We start from the raw sequence: 21,405 nt of genomic DNA on the forward strand, positions 1-21,405 counted from the left end.
TTTAATCACTAGCTGCCTTCACTGGCATTCAATTTCCCAGAATCCCAGAGTGCGCAAAAATGACCAGGTAAGAGGGCGGCTGAACTTGGTGGATTCGCATGGATAGCCAGGGAACCCTTTGGGAGTGGTAGTAAGATATCTGGAGGGAAGAAATCCTTTGGGGGTTGTTATACTTAAACTTAATTATGTTTATACACGGTGTCGGAGCAGAGACAGACCTTGCACCCAGCCCGCCTCCAATCCGAGCAGCTTCCGCACTCATTCTGGGGTACCTGCCCCGACACCGACTCCCATTTCTGCCACCCTCCCTCCCTCTCGTCCCCTACCCCACCAACCAAATATCCACCTGAAGGAGGACATTTTAAAAGTTCGGGTTCACTGAGCCAAGAAATCTCAAGACTCGGTACACCTGACTTGGTGAGGAAAACCTGGGCCTCAGATTCTGTTTTCCTAAAGTGTATGCAACATTACAACTTACTGCAAATCTTTCCTCTCCAGTTTCTCATGAAGATACCGTGAGCAGCACACTCATAAACATACGCTCCCAGCCCAGCACAAAGACAATCATTGATGTTCTCACAGGCGCAGGTGGCATCTACGCACATCTAAATAATCAAAAAAGTTAAAAATTCAAGCAGCAGTATTTTATCACAAAAAAAAAATCAAGAGTGATGATTAATATTGTATTTTAAATTCATGTCCACCATACGGAGTTGTTTAACACAAAGCTTATATAAACGACAAAATTAATCCTGGTGAAATTAAAGTTGACACCATGGGGAAAATCATGTCACCCGGAATGTCGTCCTGTCCGAGGTTAAATAGCTTTGCAGAAAATGTGCTGTACCTGGGATCTTCATGTGCTTTATGGGTCTGTTACTCAATGGATAAACTCAACCAGTCAAGGGGGAAGCACAAAGGATTCTGGTTTGACAACTTTTTACTTTATGTTGAAAATGAAGCATTTCCATTTGTAAACGTTTACTCTGGACCATTCCTTACCTGATAATAAAGTGCGGGATCGACTGCAGAATGACATACTGAAAAGGCACCATTAGGATCTTTTATGGAGTTGCAGTTATCTTTTGCATATTTTTCTGAAATAAGAGTTTTCAAAAAATGACTTTTACTGCAACAGAAAATATTTTGATTTAAAGATATTTCTGCAGGTTGATCACAGTGTTTCCATGCAGAGTCTAGAATTTTCTACACACACCATTAGTGGGAGTTAACATAATTCATCTGTAAAAAGTATGTAGAGCATTAAAGCATGACAAAGAAACAGGTTTTAATTTGTTGGCTAATATTGACAATGCACTTCATTTGGCCTCAACAACCTATGGGCCTGCTCGCTGCACCTGTGGTGTGTGGTGGAGCAGGTAACTGTAAGGAGTCAGGAAAAGGCTGTTTTATTGAGTAGAGCTTGCTGGTGTCTACAATTCTAAGGCTGCTTGTTGGCAGCCTGCCACAAGAATAGGTCAGGTAAAGTCACGCCAGAAAACCCCTTGCTGCTGCAAGGAGAGAATCTATTTATTCTAATTGAATAATTCAATTCGAGGTGGAATTTCTGATGAGACGGCAATGATTTTCTTTAAAAAAATTGCTGAATCATTTGTTCAAGTCATTGGCCTACACTATCTAGCTTCTTAACAAATTGAATATTTTTTCACATGTAAATCTTTTTTCCAATATGCCTGTGTGTCTAAGAAAATCAGTTCAATTTGAAGGCTATCATCAAATCAGCAGAAACATGCTGTCCTCATTGTGTATTTTGGGCCTTGGTGGTCAGGCTTGTGGGCTGCATCAGTTTCGGCTGAAATTATTTAGAAACCAGTATTAACTATCCCAGAAACTCGATTTATGCTTAACAAGACTTACACTTTCCATAATCCTTTGTGCTGGTTTGTTTAATGTCACTGATAAAACTAGCCAATACTAGTGTTTATGTTTTCAGAATAGGCCTCTATATAAATTAATTGTAATGGGAACATAGAACTACAGTGCAGAAGGAGGCCATTTGGCCCATCGAGTCAGCACCGACCCACTTAAGCCCTCACTTCCACCTTATCCCCGTAACCCAATCACCCTACCTAACATAAAAACAGGAGTAAGCCATTCAGCCCCTTGAGCCGATCCCGCCATTCAATGAGACCATTACTGATCTTATAAAAGGGGACACAAAACAACCGTAACTATATTGCGTTAGAAAAGATAATTACCATTTTCTGAACTGACACAAGGAGGAGGTAATATTGCATCTGGGCAACTGTCCTGAATCTTCCAGGAATTAACAAATGTGATGGGTGTACTTTCCACAATGCCACCTCGAGACAGAAAATCATCATCTGCTTTATCATTGAAGACGCCACATAAACCTGAAGGAAAAGAATATAGATCATCACAAGAGAGTAGTTATCTCAGGAATACTCCCTCCTGGTTTTGAAAATACCTTTGGCCCAACAGTATATTTTGTTGAGAGATGTAAATTAGTTATTCAGTTTGTGATCTAATGATGCCTGTGACGAATGTGAGAAATTCTCATATTTTTAAATTTGCATTTTTGCTGTGATTACAAAGGGAGGGAATCATTGATTTTTGCAGGGGCAATGTAACCGTTTGTAACAAGACATATACATGTGCTTTGCTTTCGGATTGCAGGTGACATAGTTAATGGGAGGGAGCAGGTTTATCCAGGTTGCTTCTGGAACACCAAGAATCCTGGAAAGACAGGGTTCAGTTTGGTTCTGTTCTAACCCCTCTGAGACCCAGGGGGATGGCTCGATCAATTTCCCTGTGGGGATCGCGGAATACGACCTCCCCCGCTGAGGGGCAGAGGCCCAACAGCGGGGCTCGTTAATTCCCCGAGATAAAAGTTGGCCCAAGAGGGAACTGGCATCTTAGGATGGTCCCGGTTGGGACTTAATAATAGCTTATTGTCACAAGTAGGCTTTAATGAAGTTACTGTGAAAAGCCCCTAGTCGCCACATTCCGGCACCTGTTCGGGGAGGCCTGTACGAGAATTGAACCCAAGCTGCTGGCCTTATTCTGCGTTACAAGCCAGCTATTTAGCCCACTGTGCTAAATCAGCCCCTGTGGCTTGGAGTGTTGTTTAGTTGCTGTATTCTCTAACTGTGAGTAGGAAGTAAACTACTATAAAAGGTAGGAGTTAAAGGCAAAATGTGAAGAAAATCAAAAGGGAGGAGTAACCCTTCCCATCCAAATCCTAGTGGATTAGACATATTTATGTCTAAAAATTGTGAACACTATTCAACTGTGTTATTTTTATATATCCATTCCCTTAATTAGAATTTTGTATATATGCCTACATAGAGGCAGGGTTAGAAAACAAGTAAAATGTTGTAACTGTTAAATGTAAGCTAATCCATTGTTACTATTGTGTTTAATTCTGTTTTTAAATTGAAGTTTGTTGCACCACAATAGCTGTCTGCTGGTCAGTATTATCACTCCTGTGACCCAGTAACATGTCCTCATAAGTTTCCAAAGTAAAAAATTGGGGGTCTTGTCCGGACCCCATAATAATATTCATTTCATTTCAAGCAAAATTAGGATGGGCTAGTGGTATTGCCACTGGGGTTTTAACTCAGAGACTCAAGGTAATGCGCTGGGGACCTGGATTCAAATCCCACCATGGCAGATGGTGAAATTTGAATTCAGTAAAACTCTGGGGTTAAAAACCGTCGCATGTCATGGAACCATTGTCATTAAAAACCTAACTGGTCCACTAAATCTGCCACCCTCCCCTGGTCTGCCTACATGTGACTCTGGACCCACAGCATTGTGGCTGACTCGTATATGGCCTGGCCAACCAATCTGCGCAATTAGGGAGGGGCAATAAATGCTGGCCCAGCCAGAAAAGCCCAGATCCCATAAATGAACAAAAATAAAACTTTAACCACAGTGCTCTACTTTGTGATCATGTACCTAACATTGCTTTAATGATTGGGAAAACAATTTGTCACCAGTACACAGTAGTTGAAAGCCAATACAAAGTTTTATTGCTATTTTGTAAATGTGATATATGAAGCAAACATGTTTTTGTCAGCGCATGGTTGTCAAGTATAATACTTCAAGTGTTATGGATAGACTTATGGACAATTTGTATTAAGTGTACCTGTGGATCTTGCATGCTGTCTCTCACGGTGAGGTAGGATTACACTGTTATGAACGATGGTGTGCGCGGGGGGGGGGGGGGGGGGGGGAGCTGCTGGTAGGGGGTTGGGGAGTGCAAATGGGTGATGGGTGGTACTATGGGGGTACTTGAGTATGAGTCAGGTGGTGGCACATATTAAAGCTAAATGAATTGTTAATGATTACTTTCAGAGATCTCAGTGATAGTGAAGTAATTGTTTCCTGATATCTTCCTGGAAAATGAGGGCAGATTAGGATTTATAGTTTGAAAAACACATGCCAGATGTAAGGACCCGGGTTTCCTGTGGAATCTCGCCAGGCTCCAGGACTTGTAAGGGAAAGGTGCTGGTTTGCTGGTTTAGATGGGACAGCATCACCAAGTGAGCTGAGATGTGCTGACATCAAGGTGAATGGTATTGGGCTCCACCATTGGGGAAGGTGCAGCGGTTGAAGGGCACATGGACTGGGGTGAGCTGGAGAAAGCTCAGCTGGGAAGCAGCCTTGACTCGGTGCCCCCACGCCCCGTGTCAAAGAAATGTCAATGTGGGTTTTAAAGAGATGTAGGGACGGTCAAAAGAGAACAGTGAAATATGTTATGTGAGAAAACACCCACACTCCAAAGGTGGGATGGCCCTGTATTCTTCAACCCCCACCCTCCACCCCCACCCCCAAGGAAGCATCAGTAAGCAAAATCCTGGTGGAAGCACTGAGAAGCAAGCCCACAGATATTTGGGGAAGCCATACTCATACGAAGCACATGCCATGTAGTATTTCACCTGGTGAGTTAGAGCTGCAAGGAAGGGGAGATGGCGGCCATATATTCACTGAGAGAATTTGGGAAGAAGCTTATAATGGAGAGTGATGTAACTAATTTTCACTGACTCCGAGAACACGGGTGAAATTTGGAAGGATTTTCCTGAGTACATTAAGTACGTTGTGGCTCTGCAGGCTTTTGGGGACTGTAGAGCCTCTGTAGAATTTTAGTGTAGAGTGTTTTATGTCCCCATTATATGGAGATAAGTAGAGATACCTGAGCTGGATGATTAAATCTGCATAGGTGAACAATCTGCTTTGGAATTCTCAGTCTAAATAAAAATATCAATGCTGTAACCATTTAGAATGATTGAAAATATAGATTCTACTCACTATTGTTCTGGCTGTCTGACTGTCTTATCTGCCTATTCTTCTCATTCAAAGTTTCTCCCTTTCTACTTCCCCACTTGGGTTTCTTTCAGTTTGCTTTGGTGCCACTTCCCTCTGTCTCTTTTGCAGTTTCTCTGCCTGCCTTTTCCTGAGGAATGCTGTCTCATAGCATTGGCAACTGGACCGCTGCTTTCCCAGATATGTGGGTCGCAAGTTAATACAGACCTGTGGGCTAACCTAATCAACACCACAAGAATTTTCTACCGGCACTGCACAGAGTGCTGTTCGGAGCATAACATGGTCATAAGAGTATGTGTGATAGTCAACTGTTTGCAATTGTTGGGATGGTATTAGGAAATTCAGTAGCACTTGTGGTGGAAGGTAATAAATTGCAATTGAATCTTATTTTTGTTTTATCAAGGTGAATATTTATAGAATTGTGACTTATCAGGGATTATATAGTCTATTATTTTTCTGCAATGAAGCTGGTGATTTCCTTACGTGAAATGGATGTTAAAGGAATGATCACTTATTCGACATTCAAATGTATCTGCAGATAACAAATAGATATGTTTGCCATACAATTGAAAATGCAGTTCCTGCTTGGAGGATTTGGTGATGACAGACATATGACCTTTTTTGTTGGCTTATTGTTATTTTCCACTCGCCAATGTTGAAACTTTACTCAAAGGTACCTTTTGTGCTCCATCTGTTTTAAAGAGAAATGTGGGTTTGCCAAACACAAGCCACACTTTCAGATTTAAGCCAAATTCACTGACAACCAGCCTTGGAATTACTCATTGCTCAACACGACCATTTATGGGTTCTCATAAGCGGCCCAAACAGATACTCGCCACCCAAATGGGAAGGGCAATTGGCCCAAGAAAAAGATGGAAAACAATGGGCGGGATTCTCCACTCCCGCGCCGAAGTGGCCGCGCCGTCGTGAACGCCATCGAGGTTCACAACGGCGCGAAACGGCCTCGATCCCGACCGATTCAGGCCCTGACAATGGCGGCGCCGCATAGATGACGCGGCCGGCGCCACATTACTGACGTCATCCGCGCATGCGCGGGCTGGCCGGTGCCTACCCACGCATGCGTGGTTGCCGTCCTCTCTAAGTCCACCCCACAAGAAGATGGCGGACAGATCTTGCGGGGCCGCAGAAGGAAGGAGGTCCTCCTTCAGAGAGGACGGCCCGACGATTGGTGGGCATCGATCGCGGGACACCCCAGATTTCAGGTACCCCCCCCGGTGCAGGATCCCCCCTCGCACCCCCCCCCCCCCACCCCCGCAGGCCGCCCCCCCCAGCGTTCACGCACCGTTCACGACGGCAGCGACCAGGTGTGGACGGCACCGGGGGGGAACCCGCCGTTTTGGCCAGGTCGCTCGGCCCATCCGGGCCTGAGAATAGCGGGGGTGCTGGAGAATCGCCATTTTGGGTGTCTCCGCCGATTCTCCGGCCTGCGGCCCGCAGAACTCGTCCTGGCCATTCCCGCCGCTTGGGAGAATTGCGGGAGGGCATCGGACCGGCGTCCCGGGAAATTTGGGCGGCCCAGGCGATTCTCCCAACCGGCGCGGGAGTGGAGAATCTCGCCCAATGACTTTTGTGCATTCTCAGTCATCTGCTGCCCTGTATTATGGAATCTGCCCTGCGTTATAAATAGGTACATTTTATTCCCAGCTCATGAAATCAGGACTATTGCTGAAGCATTTCTACTTGAAGAAGTAGTATGAGTGTAATTCTGTAGCTAAATTAATTATTCATTTAAATGAATATATCATATTAGCCATACCTTTTGTGCTTTCTTTAAAATCTTCAGACAAAGAGATGTAAAGCTGCATAACAGGAAGTATCTGCACTTGCATTTTCAGTCCAAATGTTGTTGCGACTTGAATGAACATCGAGGACTGCTGAAATATTGTTATTCCACCTGTTTTAAAGAAAATATAGCACTTGAACTCACAATAATCCATTGACTTAGAGTTACCTTTATTCAACTGAAATGCTGAGAAATACTAGGGCAGGTGCTGATCAGACTTGACCTGATTTGCACGCTCACCAATAGTTAACATTACCCCAGCCTTAATGAGTTCAAGCCATGGCATGCTATTTTGCCATGTGATAGAGGCAGAAACCTTCATCACATTTAAAAAGTACTTTGATATGCGCCCGATGCTGTGTACCCTCCATAGTTGCAGAACTGGAAAGTGGGGTTAAATTTGGTGGTTGCCTTCCACCCCGTCACAGACACAATGGGCAGAATGATCACCTCCCATGCGATATATTTCTATTATTTTGATGAACAGGAAAAACATTCTTTACCTGTTCGCAGAGGAATTGTGATCATATTTCCATCAAAACGCACTTTGCCATCATTGCTGAATACGAAGGAAGTCTGTCAAAAAAAGGGGGCGCATTTATCATTTTCGTTATTTATCGTCACATTGGAAGGACTAAAATAAATTATTTTACAAATTCTCACTTGATTCTTCGTTAAGGTGACACGTTGCAAACATGTCTGTTTAAATGCTTGTTGGCATTGGTGGATCTCTACCTTGATGGTCCAGTCCACTGTCTGTTGGAAAAACATTGAGAAATGGAGAAGTCCCAAATAACTCAAGCAAATATGATTATGGCTGAGGTATTAATTACACATTTTTAAACAAATTAATCATAAATGAGATTAAAATGTAGGAAACATACAACAACAGCATCGTATGAGCAATCCCCCATCATGCGATAATAATTATTGTCAAATGTTGTGATGCAAGTTGCTTCTTCAATTTTGCATTTTCCAGGGCATCTAAGGTGAGAGCATGACCACGCTCCCGATTCGCAAGTGCTAGAATGAAAATGCAAATGGAATAGTTGAGATTCTGTAAAACGTTTGAATATTTTTAATGTAAGAACTATAAGTGCAATGTACTGTATAAAGCTTACCATGACTGACAGGAATCTATCCTTTTCATTCCCGATGCATAAATCTTTCCATCATATTCGCAAGGGCATTCTGATTTCTTGATGCATGTGTTTGTTCTTCTTATGTTGTCAAGAACAGTGCCTGAGATGCATTGAAACGCATATCTAAGTACTTTCTTCCATTCACATAAAATTTCACAACTTTAATTTACATTTACTAATCCAATTAAAAAAGTCTTTGTTGACATTCTTAGCAGTATTTTGCCGAACGCCACTTTCCTTCGCTGTTGGGTCAATCAGGAAAATAAGAAATTCTCTCAAAACACTATTTGTTTGTTATTTGTTCCTTCTGAGTGCACGTGGGAAGGTCATGGCTCCTTGCTACGTAAACAATCGCTGATTGATGCCAGAGAGCTGCATGATTAGGAGTAATCGTTCACTGATTTTTCTCTCTTTTCCTTTGGAAAAGAAGTTTCATCCATTTGCAACACTCCGCTGTTGCGCAGCATTTAAGACGATAAAGGTGATTGTCAAATGGGCTCAGAATTAAAGATATAGCGGCCATGTCTGAGTGGTCAAAATATCTTGGAATGTGGGTTCTTGCCCTATGTGGCCTTCCAATGTCATCCATGCGGTTTGAGTTTGCTGGGTCAATAAGCGGACATTTAATTAGCATGGACATGTCAATCTGGCACCTTTGAGGAATGCCCATCACTACATGCCCTATGTGGGTGAACCCTCTAGAAGCAGTAATATTTTTTTATTAATGCTGGCTCTGACCCTTTTTAATCCCTGCGTAAGACACCTGATCAATAACATTTCAAAAAAGCAACCAACCAAGCTTTTCTAAAGATGTGCAGGTTATATGGATTGGTCATGCAAAATTGCCCCTTAATGTCCAAAGATGTGCAGGTTAAGTGGGGTTATGGAGTTACGGGGATAGGACGAGGGAGTAGGTCTCGGAAGAGTGCACATTCAAAGGGTCGATGTAGATCCAATGGGATGAATAGGCTCATTCTGTACTATAGGCATTCTATAGTTCTTTATTTCTATGGTCTGGGCACTTCCCTGGGACCCACACTCACCTTTCTGAAGGCAAAAGTGCCTCATCTCACTTTGTGCAATGTTCACCTACACACCAAGTCCTGACCAAACCAATGGAGCTGGGGAAAGCAGCATTAGAGATCTCCAGTCATTTCTCGCCCTTACAGTATTTGCCTTGTATTCAAGATGGGTCTCCCAACACTCACAAGGAAAGTTGGCAAATCTGAGAAATTGTTGAGACAATATGGAACTGATTCCCAGTTCTTTTGATGGGTGGGGGAGGGGGCGATCTTTCGGAATTCCATTGAGCGTACTGGCAAGGGACCAGCTGATCCCCAGGCCCCTCCACCCCAAAAAATTGCCAGATCCCTATTCCTGGCATAGCATCACTAAACCTTTTGATTGATCTTATATATCAGCAAACGTTAAAAAAAAACTATTTGGAAATAATATCGTGCCATGAAAACTAGATTGGGTGTGATAACGAGGACACTATGGCTTAAATATATGACAGATTACTCGGAAATGTTTCATGTTAAGCTAATGTTAAAATACAAGTAAAAGATTAAATTGTTTTCAATTAATAAATACAATTACCCTTTGGACAATCGCAAGTATTCACGCATTGATCGCACTGTAGCTGAGGTTTAGAATTAGAGCAGGTTGGAACACATGCCGGGCCACATTCTTTGTAAATCTGAGTTGCTGGACACTCGGGATTTGCTGAAACAGAAAAGCATATTTTTATTTTTCCATTTTGATCACTGATGATACCAATATGTGACTAAATGCAGATATAGATAATCGTATTTACTTCATGCTCATGAGAATTTTCATTAAATGATTACATCTTAATGATTGAGTTTTATTTTCATGGCATGCGTACTTAATCAAGTGTTTAATTGACCTAATTTCCAGAGATAACTTACTGCATTTAGTATATTTTGACTTCCAATCCGGATAGGCCTGAATAATCTGTTTATTACAGTGCCGTGCCATCTCTTCAAGTGTAGCACATTCACACTTTGATTTTTTACAGGTGCAAGAGTCTGCATTACACAATTGGATATACTTCTCTGAAATGCTGTTATCAAAACAGGATAAGAAGGCGCTCGAGATTCCCTCAACACATTGCTAAAAGTGAAAATAGAAACATAATAAAAGTTATGCAGAAAAAATCCCACTGCTCCAATCTCCACTAACTGACTTGTCGACAATACAAAAGCATTTCTATCGCTATGAATGGTAGCCATCTAGAATGGGAAAAAAAGTATCATGACAAACGTTTAAATATTCTGTGATCTTGCTCCATTTATGTTTGACAATCAAGAATTTATGTGGAGATTGAATTAATATTGTGGAGAGTTCTAATTATAGCCTCTTTGCCCCTGTGGTCTGAAGCCCCAACAATGATGATTACCTTCCTCACCCCCTGTTCTCCATCAAATCCATTTTCATCTGCACCTACCTCTGGAGGAAAGCCCTCTGCTAACTTCTATGACTGAAAATGAACTCTCCACCCATTACCCTCCCTTTGGCACTTTTGATTTGCTCAGCCACTTTCTCACCTCATGCGGGAACCAACCTTTTGAAACAGTGAATGGTAATGATCTGGAATTCACTGTCTATGAGGATGCTGGAAGCAGAGACAAACACTGATTTGAAAAGCCGATTGGATGGGCACTTCATCCCACATCCCTCTCCCCCTCTCAAAGATCATCTCATTGATGAGGACCACATCTTGACCCCATTCCGCTTGTTGATTCCTATGGTGGAAAGGGTTCCCTCACATCAGAACCCATGAGCTCAACCTTACAAATCTGCTGTCATCAGCCACCTACTCAAAAATCTTTTGTCCTGCGTAAGTACAGTCCCATTTCAAACCTGCGTCCCAGGTTCGATACCCGGCTTGGGTCACTGTCTGTGCGGAATCTGCACTTTCTCCCTGTGTCCTCCAGGTGCTTCGGTTTCTTCCCACAAGTCCCGAAAGACATGCTGTTAGGTAACTTGGACATTCTGAAATTCTCGCCAGAATGTGGCGACTAGGGGCGTTTCACAGTAACTTAATTGCAGTGTTAATGTAAGCCGACTTGTGACAATAAAGATTATTATTATTATTATTCATGCTTCTTTAGCATGTTGTTGTATTCTAGATGTGTCCAACTTTTGCATGACACTTTGTTTTAATCTTCCAATCAGGATTTTGCCTCTCACACAGCAACATAATCATGAACAACTTTCCTTAAGTTAGTGGCACATCATTTCTCTTCTTGTTATCCATGACTTCCCTGTAGCCTTAGAAATGGTTCATCCAACTAGGGAAGGGTCTGTACTGGACCTGGTATTGGGGAATGAGCCCGGCCAGGTGGTAGAAGTTTCAGTAGGGGAGCATTTTGGGAACAGTGACCACAATTCAGTAAGTTTCAAAGTGCTGGTGGACAAGGATAAGAGTGGTCCTAGGGTGAATGTGCTAAATTGGGGGAAGGTTAATTATAACAATATTAGGCAGGAACTGAAGAGCCTAGATTGGGGGCGGATGTTTGAGGGTAAATCAACATCAGACATGTGGCAGGCTTTCAAATGTCAGTTGAAAGGAATTCAGGACCGGCATGTTCCTGTGCGGAAGAAGGATAAATAAGGCAAATTTCAGGAACCTTGGATAACGAGAGATATTGTAGGCTTTGTCAAAAAGAAAAAGGAGGCATCTGTCAGGGCTTGAAGGCTGGGAACAGACAAAGCCTGTGTGGAATATAAGGAAAGTAGGAAGGAACTTAAGCAAGGAGTCAGGAGGGCTAGAGGGGTCATGAAATGTCATTGGCAAATAGGGTTAAGGAAAATCCCAAGGCTTTCTACACGTACATAAAAAGCAAGAGGGTAGCCAGGGAAAGGGTTGGTCCACTGAAGGATAGGCAAGGGAATCTGTGTGTGGAGCCAGAGAAAATGGGCGAGGTACTAAATGAATACTTTGCATCAGTATTCACCAAAGAGAAGGAATTGGTGGATGTTGAGTCTGGAGAAGGGTGTGTAGATAGCCTGGGTCACATTGAGATCCAAAAAGACGAGTTTTTGGGCATCTTGAAAAATATTAAGGTAGATAAGTCACCAGAGCCTGATGGGATCTACCCCAGAATACTGAAGGAGGCTAGAGAGGAAATTGCTGAGACCTTGACAGAAATCTTTGGATCCTCACTGTCTTCAGGTGATGTCCCGGAGGACTGGAGAATAGCCAATGTTGTTCCTTTGTTTAAGAAGGGTCGCAAGGATAATCCAGGGAACTACAGACCAGTGAGCCTTACGTCACTGGTAGGGAAATTACTGGAGGGAATTCTTCGAGACAGGATCTACTCCCATTTGGAAGCAAATGGACGTATTAGCGAGAGGCAGCAAGGTTTTGTGAAGGGGAGATCATGTCTCACTAACTTGATAGAGTTTTTCGAAGAGGTCACAAAGATGATTGATGCAGGTAGAGCAGTGGATGTGGTCTATATGGACTTCAGTAAGGCCTTTGACAAGGTCCCTCATGGTAGACTGGTACAAAAAGTGAAGTCACACGGGATCAGGGGTGAGCTGGCAAGATGGATACAGAAATGGCTAGGTCGTAGAAGGCAGAGAGTGGCAATGGAAGGGTGCTTTTCTAATTGGAGGGCTGTGACTAGTGGTGTTCCGCAGGGATCAGTGCTGGGACCTTTACTGTTCGTAGTATATCTAAAAGATTTGGAGGAAAATGTAACTGGTCTGATTAGTAAGTTTGCAGACGACACAAAGGTTGGTGGAATTGCAGATAGCGATGAGGACTGTCAGAGGATACAGCAGGAATTAGATTGTTTGGAGACTTGGACGGCGAGATGGCAGATGGAGTTTAATCTGGACAAATGTGAGGTAATGCACTTTGGAAAGTCTAATGCAGGTAGGGAATATACAGTGAATGGTAGAACCCTCAAGAGTATTGAAAGTCAGAGAGATCTAGGTGTACAGGTCCACAGGTCACTGAAAGAGGCAACACAGGTGGAGAAGGTAGTCAAAAAGGCATACGGCATGCTTGCCTTCATTGGCCGGGGCATTGAGTATAAGAATTGGCAAGTCATGTTGCAGCTGTATGGAACCTTAGTTAGGCCACACTTGGAGTATAGTGTTCAATTCTGGTCACCACAGTACCAGAAGGATGTGGAGGCTTTAGAGGGGGTTCAGAAGAGATTTACCAGGATGTTGCCTGGTATGGAGGGCATTAGCTATTAGGAGCGGTTGAATAAACTCGGTTTGTTCTCACTGGAACGACGGAGGTTGAGAGGTGACCTGATAGAGGTCTACAAAATTATGAGGGTCATAAACAGAGTGGATAGTCAGAGGCTTTTTCCCAGGGTAGTGGGGTCAATTACTAGGGGGCATAGGTTTAAGGTGCGAGGGGCAAGGTTTAGAGGGGATGTACGAGGCAAGTTTTTTACACAGAGGGTAGTGGGTGCCTGGAACTTGCTGCTGGAGGAGGTGGTGGAAGCAGGGACGATAGTGACATTTAAGGGGCATCTTGACAAATACATGAATAGGATGGGAATAGAGGGATACGGACCCAGGAAGTGTAGAAGATTTTAGGTTAGTCGGGCAGCATGGTCGGCCCAGGCTTGGAGGACCGAAGGGCCTGTTCCTCTGCTGTACTTTTCTTTGTTTCTTTGTTCTTTGGTTGATAACCACATCCTTCTCCAATGCCTCTCCTTCTTGCTCATTGGGTCTGCCTCATTCGTTCTACTTCGACCTATCTGATTTTAACAGGAGCATCTCTACTAATTGTTTACTTTCTCATGCTTGTGCAATCAGCAATAAAGGCCAACTTGAAACCACCTTTGCTCACTCCCCTCTTCCTTATCAAAGTTGTCCTTGCAAAAATTATCTGAAGCCATGGATGCATCACCCACATGTACCCTTATGAAACCCATTCCTCCACCAGTTCAATTGACCACTCTAGTACCTCTGCAAAGTCAAAATAATTGTCCATAATCTAGTCATGGATGTGTCCGCCAGGTAAAAATTCGAAGCCCAAAGCCATCACCTTTTCCCACAAACTCCACGTGCTGGAATTTACAGCCTCTCCCCATTCTTTCCGTTGACTCCACATTGGCTTTGGTTTGCCACTGAGCCGGGCACTTTCCTAGATCTCAATTGTGAAGCTCATGTTCAGCTTTGTCATATCTGTCTTAATCCCCTTGGTGTTTTGGTCTGGCCTATTATTTTACCTTGTAAGGACCAGGCAAAGGTTCTGCCTCTTACAAATCAATACAAATGCCGGCAGAAATGGCTGAAAGTTGATGTATGGTCTTCCCCTTTTCAACGGGGGGATCCACTGGTCATAAGAACTAGGAGCAGGAGTAGGCCACCTGGCCCCTCGAGCCTGCTCCACCATTCAATGAGATCATGGCTGATCTTTTGTGGACTCAGCTCCACTTTCCGGCCCGAAAACCATAACCCTTAATCCCTTTATTCTTCAAAAAACTATCTATCTTTATCTTAAAAACATTTAATGAAGGAGCCTCTACTGCTTCACTGGGCAAGGAATTCAATAGGTTCACAACCCTTTGGGTGAAGAAGTTCCTCCTAAACTCAGTCCTAAATCTACTTCCCCTTATTTTGAGGCTATGCCCCCTAGTTCTGCTTTCACTCGCCAGTGGAAACAACCTGCCTGCATCTATCCTATCTATTCCCTTCATAATTTTATATGTTTCTAGAAGATCCCCCCTCATTCTTCTAAATTCCAACGAGTACAGTCCCAGTCGACTCAACCTCTCCTCGTAATCCAACCCCTTCAGCTCTGGGATTAACCTAGTGAATCTCCTCTGCACACCCTCCAGTGCCAGTACGTCCTTTCTCAGGTAAGGAGACCAAAACTGAACACAATACTCCAGGTGTGGCCTCACTGACACCTTATACAATTGCAGCATAACCTCCCTAGTCTTAAACTCCATCCCTCTAGCAATGAAGGACAAAATTCCATTTGCCTTCTTAATCACCTGTTGCACCTGTAAACCAACTTTTTGCGGCTCATGCACTAGCACACCCAGGTCTCTCTGCACAGCAGCATGTTTTAATATTTTATCATTTAAATAATAATCCCTTTTGCTGTTATTCCTACCAAAATGGATAACCTCACATTTGTCAACATTGTGTTCCATCTGCCAGACCCTAGCCCATTCACTTTATCTATCCAAATCCCTCTGCAGACTTCCAGTATCCGCTGCACTTTTTGCTTTACCACTTATCTTAATGTCGTCTGCAAACTTGGACACATTGCCCTTGGTCCCCAACTCCAAATCATCTATGTAAATTGTGAACAGTTGTGGGCCCAACACTGATCCCTGAGGGACACCACTAGCTACTGATTGCCAACCAGAGAAATACCCATTAATCCCCACTCTTTGCTTTCGATTAATTAACCAATCCTCTATCCATGCTACTACTTTCCACTTAATGGCATGCATCTTTATCTTATGCAACAACCTTTTGTGTGGCACCTTGTCAAAGGCTTTCTGGAAATCCAGATATACCACATCCATTGTCTCCCCGTTATCTACCGCACTGTTAATGTCCTCAAAAAATTCCACTAAATTAGTTAGGCACGACCTGCCCTTTATGAACCCATGCGGCATCTGCCCAATGGGACAATTTCCGTCCAGATGCCTCGCTATTTCTTCCTTGATGATAGATTCCAGCATCTTCCCTACTACCGAAGTTAAGCTCACTGGCCTATCATTACCCGCTTTCTGCCTACCTCCTTTTTTAAACAGTGGTGTCACGTTTGCTAATTTTCAATCCGCCGGGACCACACCAGAGTCTAGTGAATTTTGGTAAATTATCACTAGTGCATTTGCAATTTCCCTAGCCATCTCTTTTAGCACTCTGGGATGCATTCCATCAGGTCCAGGAGACTTGTCTACCTTTAGCCCCATTAGCTTGCCCATCACTACCTCCTTGGTGATAACAATGCTCTCAAGGTCCTCACCTGTCATAGCCTCATTTCCATCAGTCACTGGCATGTTATTTGTGTCTTCCACTGTGAAGACCGACCCAAAAAACCTGCTCAGTTCCTCAGCCATTTCCTCATCTCCCATTATTAAATCTCCCTTCTCATCCTCGAAAGGACCAATATTTACCTTAGCCACTCTTTTTTGTTTTATGTATTTGTAGAAACTTTTACTATCTGTTTTTATATTCTGAGCAAGTTTACTCTCATAATCTATCTTACTCTTCTTTATAGCCTTTTTAGTAGCTTTCTGTTGCCCCCTAAAAATTTCCCAGTCCTCTAGTCTCCCACTGATCTTTGCTACTTTGTATGTTTTTTCCTTCAATTTGATACTCTCCCTTATTTCCTTAGATATCCACGGTCGATTTTCCCTCTTTTTACCGTCCTTCCTTTTTGTTGGTATAAACCTTTGCTGAGCACTGAAAAATCACTTGGAAGGTTCTCCACTGTTCCTCAACTGTTTCACTATAAAGTCTTTGCTCCCAGTCTACCTTAGCTAGTTCTTCTCTCATCCCATTGTAATCTCCTTTGTTTAAGCACAAAACACTAGTGCTTGATTTTACCTTCTCACCCTCCATCTGTATTTTAAATTCCACCATATTGTGATCGCTCCTTCCGAGAGGATCCCTAACTATGAGATCCTGAATCAATCCTGTCTCATTACACAGGACCAGATCTAGGACCGCTTGTTCCCTCGTAGGTTCCATTACATACTGTTCTAGGAAACTATCGCGGATACATTCTATATACTCCTCCTCAAGGCTGCCTTGACCGACCTGGTTAAACCAATCATCCATGGAACTTGCAGCGGGAGAGCAGCACAACCCCCTTGAAAATTTGAGAATCTGGGGCCATGATTCAGTGGACTTGAGTTAATGTCCGCTGAATGGCTCATTTAGCGGGATGTTCCTCATTGCCTGCAGCGCAAAGAAACATGCTGATATTTAGCAGCACTTTGCCGTTTTTTTGGCCTCGGGGAGATTCTCTCTGCCGAGGCCGCACTTAGAGGGATTTACTCAGGCTCCTCGCAATCGGAGCACCATTTTCACTGGCTGCTCTGATCTCGCCTTTTTCAGGCGCCCCCCCACGCACACTTTTAACCTGTCCTTTCAACCTCTCAACCTTGACTAGGCCCCCAGGACACCAACCCTCACCTACCCCTCTACCTGGCAAGGACCCTCTGTGCCTGACATCTGGCAGAGAAAGGTGGCACCCTGGCACTCCCCCTGGCACTTGTGAATCTGACACTGTCAGCCTGGCACCCTGGCAATACCCATGGCAGCCTGCCAGGACCACCCGGGGCATACTGGCTGTGCCAGGATGGCAAAGGCAGGGTACCAGGGTGACACTGCCAGGGTGCAAAGCTAATAGTGCTAAGGTGCCCAGGTGCCAGGGGGAGTGCTAGGGTACCACCTTTCCTGTCCCTGACTGCCCAGGGATCTCCAGTGGCCTGGGAGAGCTCCCAAGTGCTGTTATGCCTGGTCCACATTTGTGCGGGCCAATACTAAACAGCACCCTGGCGATGTCTCCCTGGCATGGTCTGTGAGTCCCGAGGGCCAAGTGAATCCGGTGAACTTGTATTTAAATGAGCTGTTTGGTCTCGAGTCATTTCGAGCGTCATGAATCTCACGAGAGGCTTCTCGCGAGATTCAACGGCCTCGTCACAACACCGAATCGGATGCTGAATCTCGCCCCTATTTCATCATTGGTTAAATATGAGGAAATGTGGGCTGCACGGTTGCACAGTGGATAGCACTGCTGTCTACAGTGCTGAGGACCCGGGTTCGATCCCGGCCCTGGGTCACTGTGTGGAGTTTGCACATTCTCCCCGTGTCTGCGTGGGTCACCCCCACAACCCAAAGATGTGCAGAGTAGGTGGATTGGCCACACTAAATTGCTCCTTAATTGGTAAAAAAATTATTGGGTCCTCTAAATTTTAAAAAAAGATATGAGGAAATGTTCCTTTTTCAAAACTGACATCTTCAATAAGCAGAGTGGTCACAAAATATTGAAGTTTCTCTGCTGTCTTTCTGCAATTTGCCCTTGATTATAAACTTACAAAGTTGGTTTGACACAATGACAGTTCAGTGGGTTGGCTAGAACATGTGTGGCCCAAAACATCCAGCTTATTTGCATCATAAAAGTCCGGACCTGAAAAACAAAGGTGTGACAAACAAGCTCAGCAAATGATACAAAATATGCCAGTAATGACATTGAAGATGGCACGTTACAACAACAAAGCAAGAAACTTGACTTATTATAGCAAGTGAGAAACCAATTATTGTTTTAACATTTCTTCTTTTTACCATAAACGGTGCTGGATCCTTGTTCAAATTTCCCACATAAGCCACAGAGTTGCCCTTGATAGCTACTATCTAGAGTTAGCTGCAAACAAAAATAAATATAATATGGTTAGAAGTAGCTATGTCTAAAAGAGTGAAAGTTCCAATTCCTGTGGAGGACAAGACAAATTGCAATGCATTTTTATTATGCAAGGAAGTAACTATTGTACCCTTTACTGCAACTGGTTTGCATGATGCTGCACATTCCTGGAAAATATGCTTTAATTACTTTTCTTTGCCACACTAGTTATTCCTACACTGAGTTCCGGCAATGCACGGAATTTTGAATTTCACACTGATGACTGTTCTCTTCTCGTTCTACTGCTCCTCAGCAGCTCTTCCCAAAGGGGTCTTTGACACTTTCCCTTAAATGGAGCCTTCATCGGTTGCCTGCAGACTTGCTCCAGCAACACTTCTGTCTTTGTCTCATAGACCATAAAGGCCGAGATTTTCAATTCCCATTATTTTTGGGAGGGTTTGGTGACAGGAGAGGAAAATCTCGCGAGAGGCCCAAATCGGGTGGGAAATCTTGCCTTGATTGTCTCCGCCCCCTGCCGGTGACACAAGGGGAATCCTGACATTGAATATTAGGATCAAAACACAATTGGATCTCATTATCAGGCCTGAATCAGCCCCCCACTGTAGGAAAACCCATTTAAGTCAGTGTGAGGGCAGACCAACGTGAATTACGACTGATTTCCGATGACATCCACCGTGTGGGCAGCAAGGTGGCACAGTGGGTAGCACTGTTGCTTCACAGCTTCAGGGTCCCAGGTTCGATTCTGGCTTGGGTCACTTCTGTATGGAATCTGCACGTTCTTCCCGTGTCTGCGTGGGTTTCCTCTGGGTGCTCCGGGTTCCTCGCATAAGTCCTGAAAGACGTGCTGTTAGGTGAATTGGACATTCTGAAATCTCCCGCTGTGTACCCGAACAGGCGCCGGAGTGTTGCGAATAGGGGATTTTCACAGTAACTTCATTGCAATGTAAATGTCAGCCTACTTGTGACAATAAAGATTATTATTATAGCGGGCAGACCTCCCAGAGCAGCTCAGGTGAATGCATCCCACTACCAGGCACCGGTGGGGCAGCGCTGCAACAGCGCCAGAATGCAGTGTCATGGGCCATTTCCAGGGGGCAGTTCCAGGGCTGAGAGGGAGGTTAAATAGGGGGGGGGGGGGGGTGGAATGTGTGGCAGGAGGACTGCTTCCATATGAGCTTTTGTGTACCGGGGTGGCCTTTGAAAATGGCATGACAATCTTTAAATAACTATGTTGCATCATGGTACCCGCCCCTTGCCTTTTATCTCTTCTCTGTTCCCAATAATGTGGCAGAGAAACGAGCCATTGTTGCTGGCAGCTTCAACGCCGCCTCTCCTGCACGCTTGCCGCACTCTGCCAAATACAGAGATAATCCTGCCCATCGACCTCACTAGACATTTCTAAAAGAAAAACCTTTCATTCTCTGCTCCCCGGCCACAATGGTCGATGGCCGCCCTCTTTAATCTGCTGCATACATTTAAATCCTGCATCAACTTTCAAGTTTCCTTCTGTACCCCTGATTGGCAAACCCCCAATGATTGGCATTTTCCTGCTTGGAATCTATGCTTTTCAATCAATACGTATGTTCTGTCCTCAAGATAAATATGTGTAAATAGATCATACAGTTTCCCATATATTTTTTGCTGTGTATACAAAAGCTGCTGGTCACAAAAAGCAATTTGAAAAGATATCCCATAATAAATTTACCGATATTGCATCTTGATGGTTCCAGATCAAAGATATGGTATGTTTCCTGTTATAAATCCGTGTGTAAATTCCATATGGCTGAATGCTTATCACCTTGTCATCAAATGGTACTGTTACTCTGTAAGATAAATACTGAATGAAAAATGTACCGAGAACAGTATTCACAATGCAATGCTTCCGTGTAATTTAATATAATTGGGATAATGCGAACTTACAAAGGCCGACAAGTCTTAATATTCACAAATATTTTGCTTTCATATTTATGATTGCTTGCTTATTTTCTCTCTTGTTGATTTATTTCCCATGCTTGAGCATTTCTATAAGTTTTCAAGCGATTGGATATGAGTGAAATGAGTCCACAAAATGCATTTCAAATGGAAAATAAATTCTAACTGAGGAACAAAATGGATAATAACTACTTCTGTAGTGTTTGGGAATGGTTTTACCACACCGTTAGGGAGTAAGATTGCCTTTGTAGATTATGTTGAGACACAAATCCAAAGGAGAAGTGGAGGAATAGGAAGGGTAGTGGTACAATTCTTGATGAGTATTGCAGGCCGAGAACTGGCAGAGATGAGATAGGGAGGCGGACATGCACACAGAATGGGCAAACTGTTGTGGTACATATAGAGAGCGATAATTTTTGAAACAAAATTCAAATCTCCGGTTAAAAGTTGAACAGATGACATGACAAGATTTCACATTTTCAGACATTTACTGAAACAAATAGACTAAAGAAAGCACTATTAGCTGAACACTATTTTTATAGGCAGCTTATACTTTAAACTACAGAACAGAACTTTTAACATAGCAGAAGATAAAACACTATCCAGAATACATTACACTGAACTTTATGTTGATACTCATTTCTCCCAGAATCAACCAAAATGACTCTTAACTCCCAAGGGTTACTTCCAATAATTTGCTTATCCAACCTAGAAACCTTTAACTCAAGAACTATCTTTCACGGTGAAATTTTTTCTGGCGACACCTCCCTCTAGCTAAAGCTAAGAAAAATCTTCTAGCTTAACTTTAATTCCCCTAAATTTGGTCT

At 43.5% G+C, this 21,405-nt stretch overlaps 1 protein-coding gene across 1 annotated transcript in view; it reads right to left on the reverse strand.

Moving 5' to 3' along the window:
• LOC140387619 (uncharacterized) overlaps positions 1-21,405 on the reverse strand; it is a 130,527-nt gene that overhangs the window by 101,776 nt on the left and 7,346 nt on the right. The window contains exons 5-17 of the mRNA XM_072470812.1: positions 20,352-20,469; positions 18,571-18,649; positions 18,324-18,415; positions 10,188-10,392; positions 9,856-9,981; positions 8,236-8,356; positions 7,999-8,137; positions 7,778-7,870; positions 7,618-7,690; positions 7,088-7,225; positions 2,220-2,375; positions 1,003-1,097; positions 479-605 (exon numbers count right to left, since the gene is read on the reverse strand). Of these exons, the coding sequence (XP_072326913.1) occupies positions 479-605; positions 1,003-1,097; positions 2,220-2,375; positions 7,088-7,225; positions 7,618-7,690; positions 7,778-7,870; positions 7,999-8,137; positions 8,236-8,356; positions 9,856-9,981; positions 10,188-10,392; positions 18,324-18,415; positions 18,571-18,649; positions 20,352-20,469 (1,562 nt within the window). The remainder of the gene's footprint in view (positions 1-478; positions 606-1,002; positions 1,098-2,219; positions 2,376-7,087; positions 7,226-7,617; positions 7,691-7,777; positions 7,871-7,998; positions 8,138-8,235; positions 8,357-9,855; positions 9,982-10,187; positions 10,393-18,323; positions 18,416-18,570; positions 18,650-20,351; positions 20,470-21,405) is intronic.

This window comes from Scyliorhinus torazame, chromosome 13 (assembly GCF_047496885.1).
Source record: "Scyliorhinus torazame isolate Kashiwa2021f chromosome 13, sScyTor2.1, whole genome shotgun sequence".
Classification (NCBI taxonomy): domain Eukaryota; kingdom Metazoa; phylum Chordata; class Chondrichthyes; order Carcharhiniformes; family Scyliorhinidae; genus Scyliorhinus; species Scyliorhinus torazame.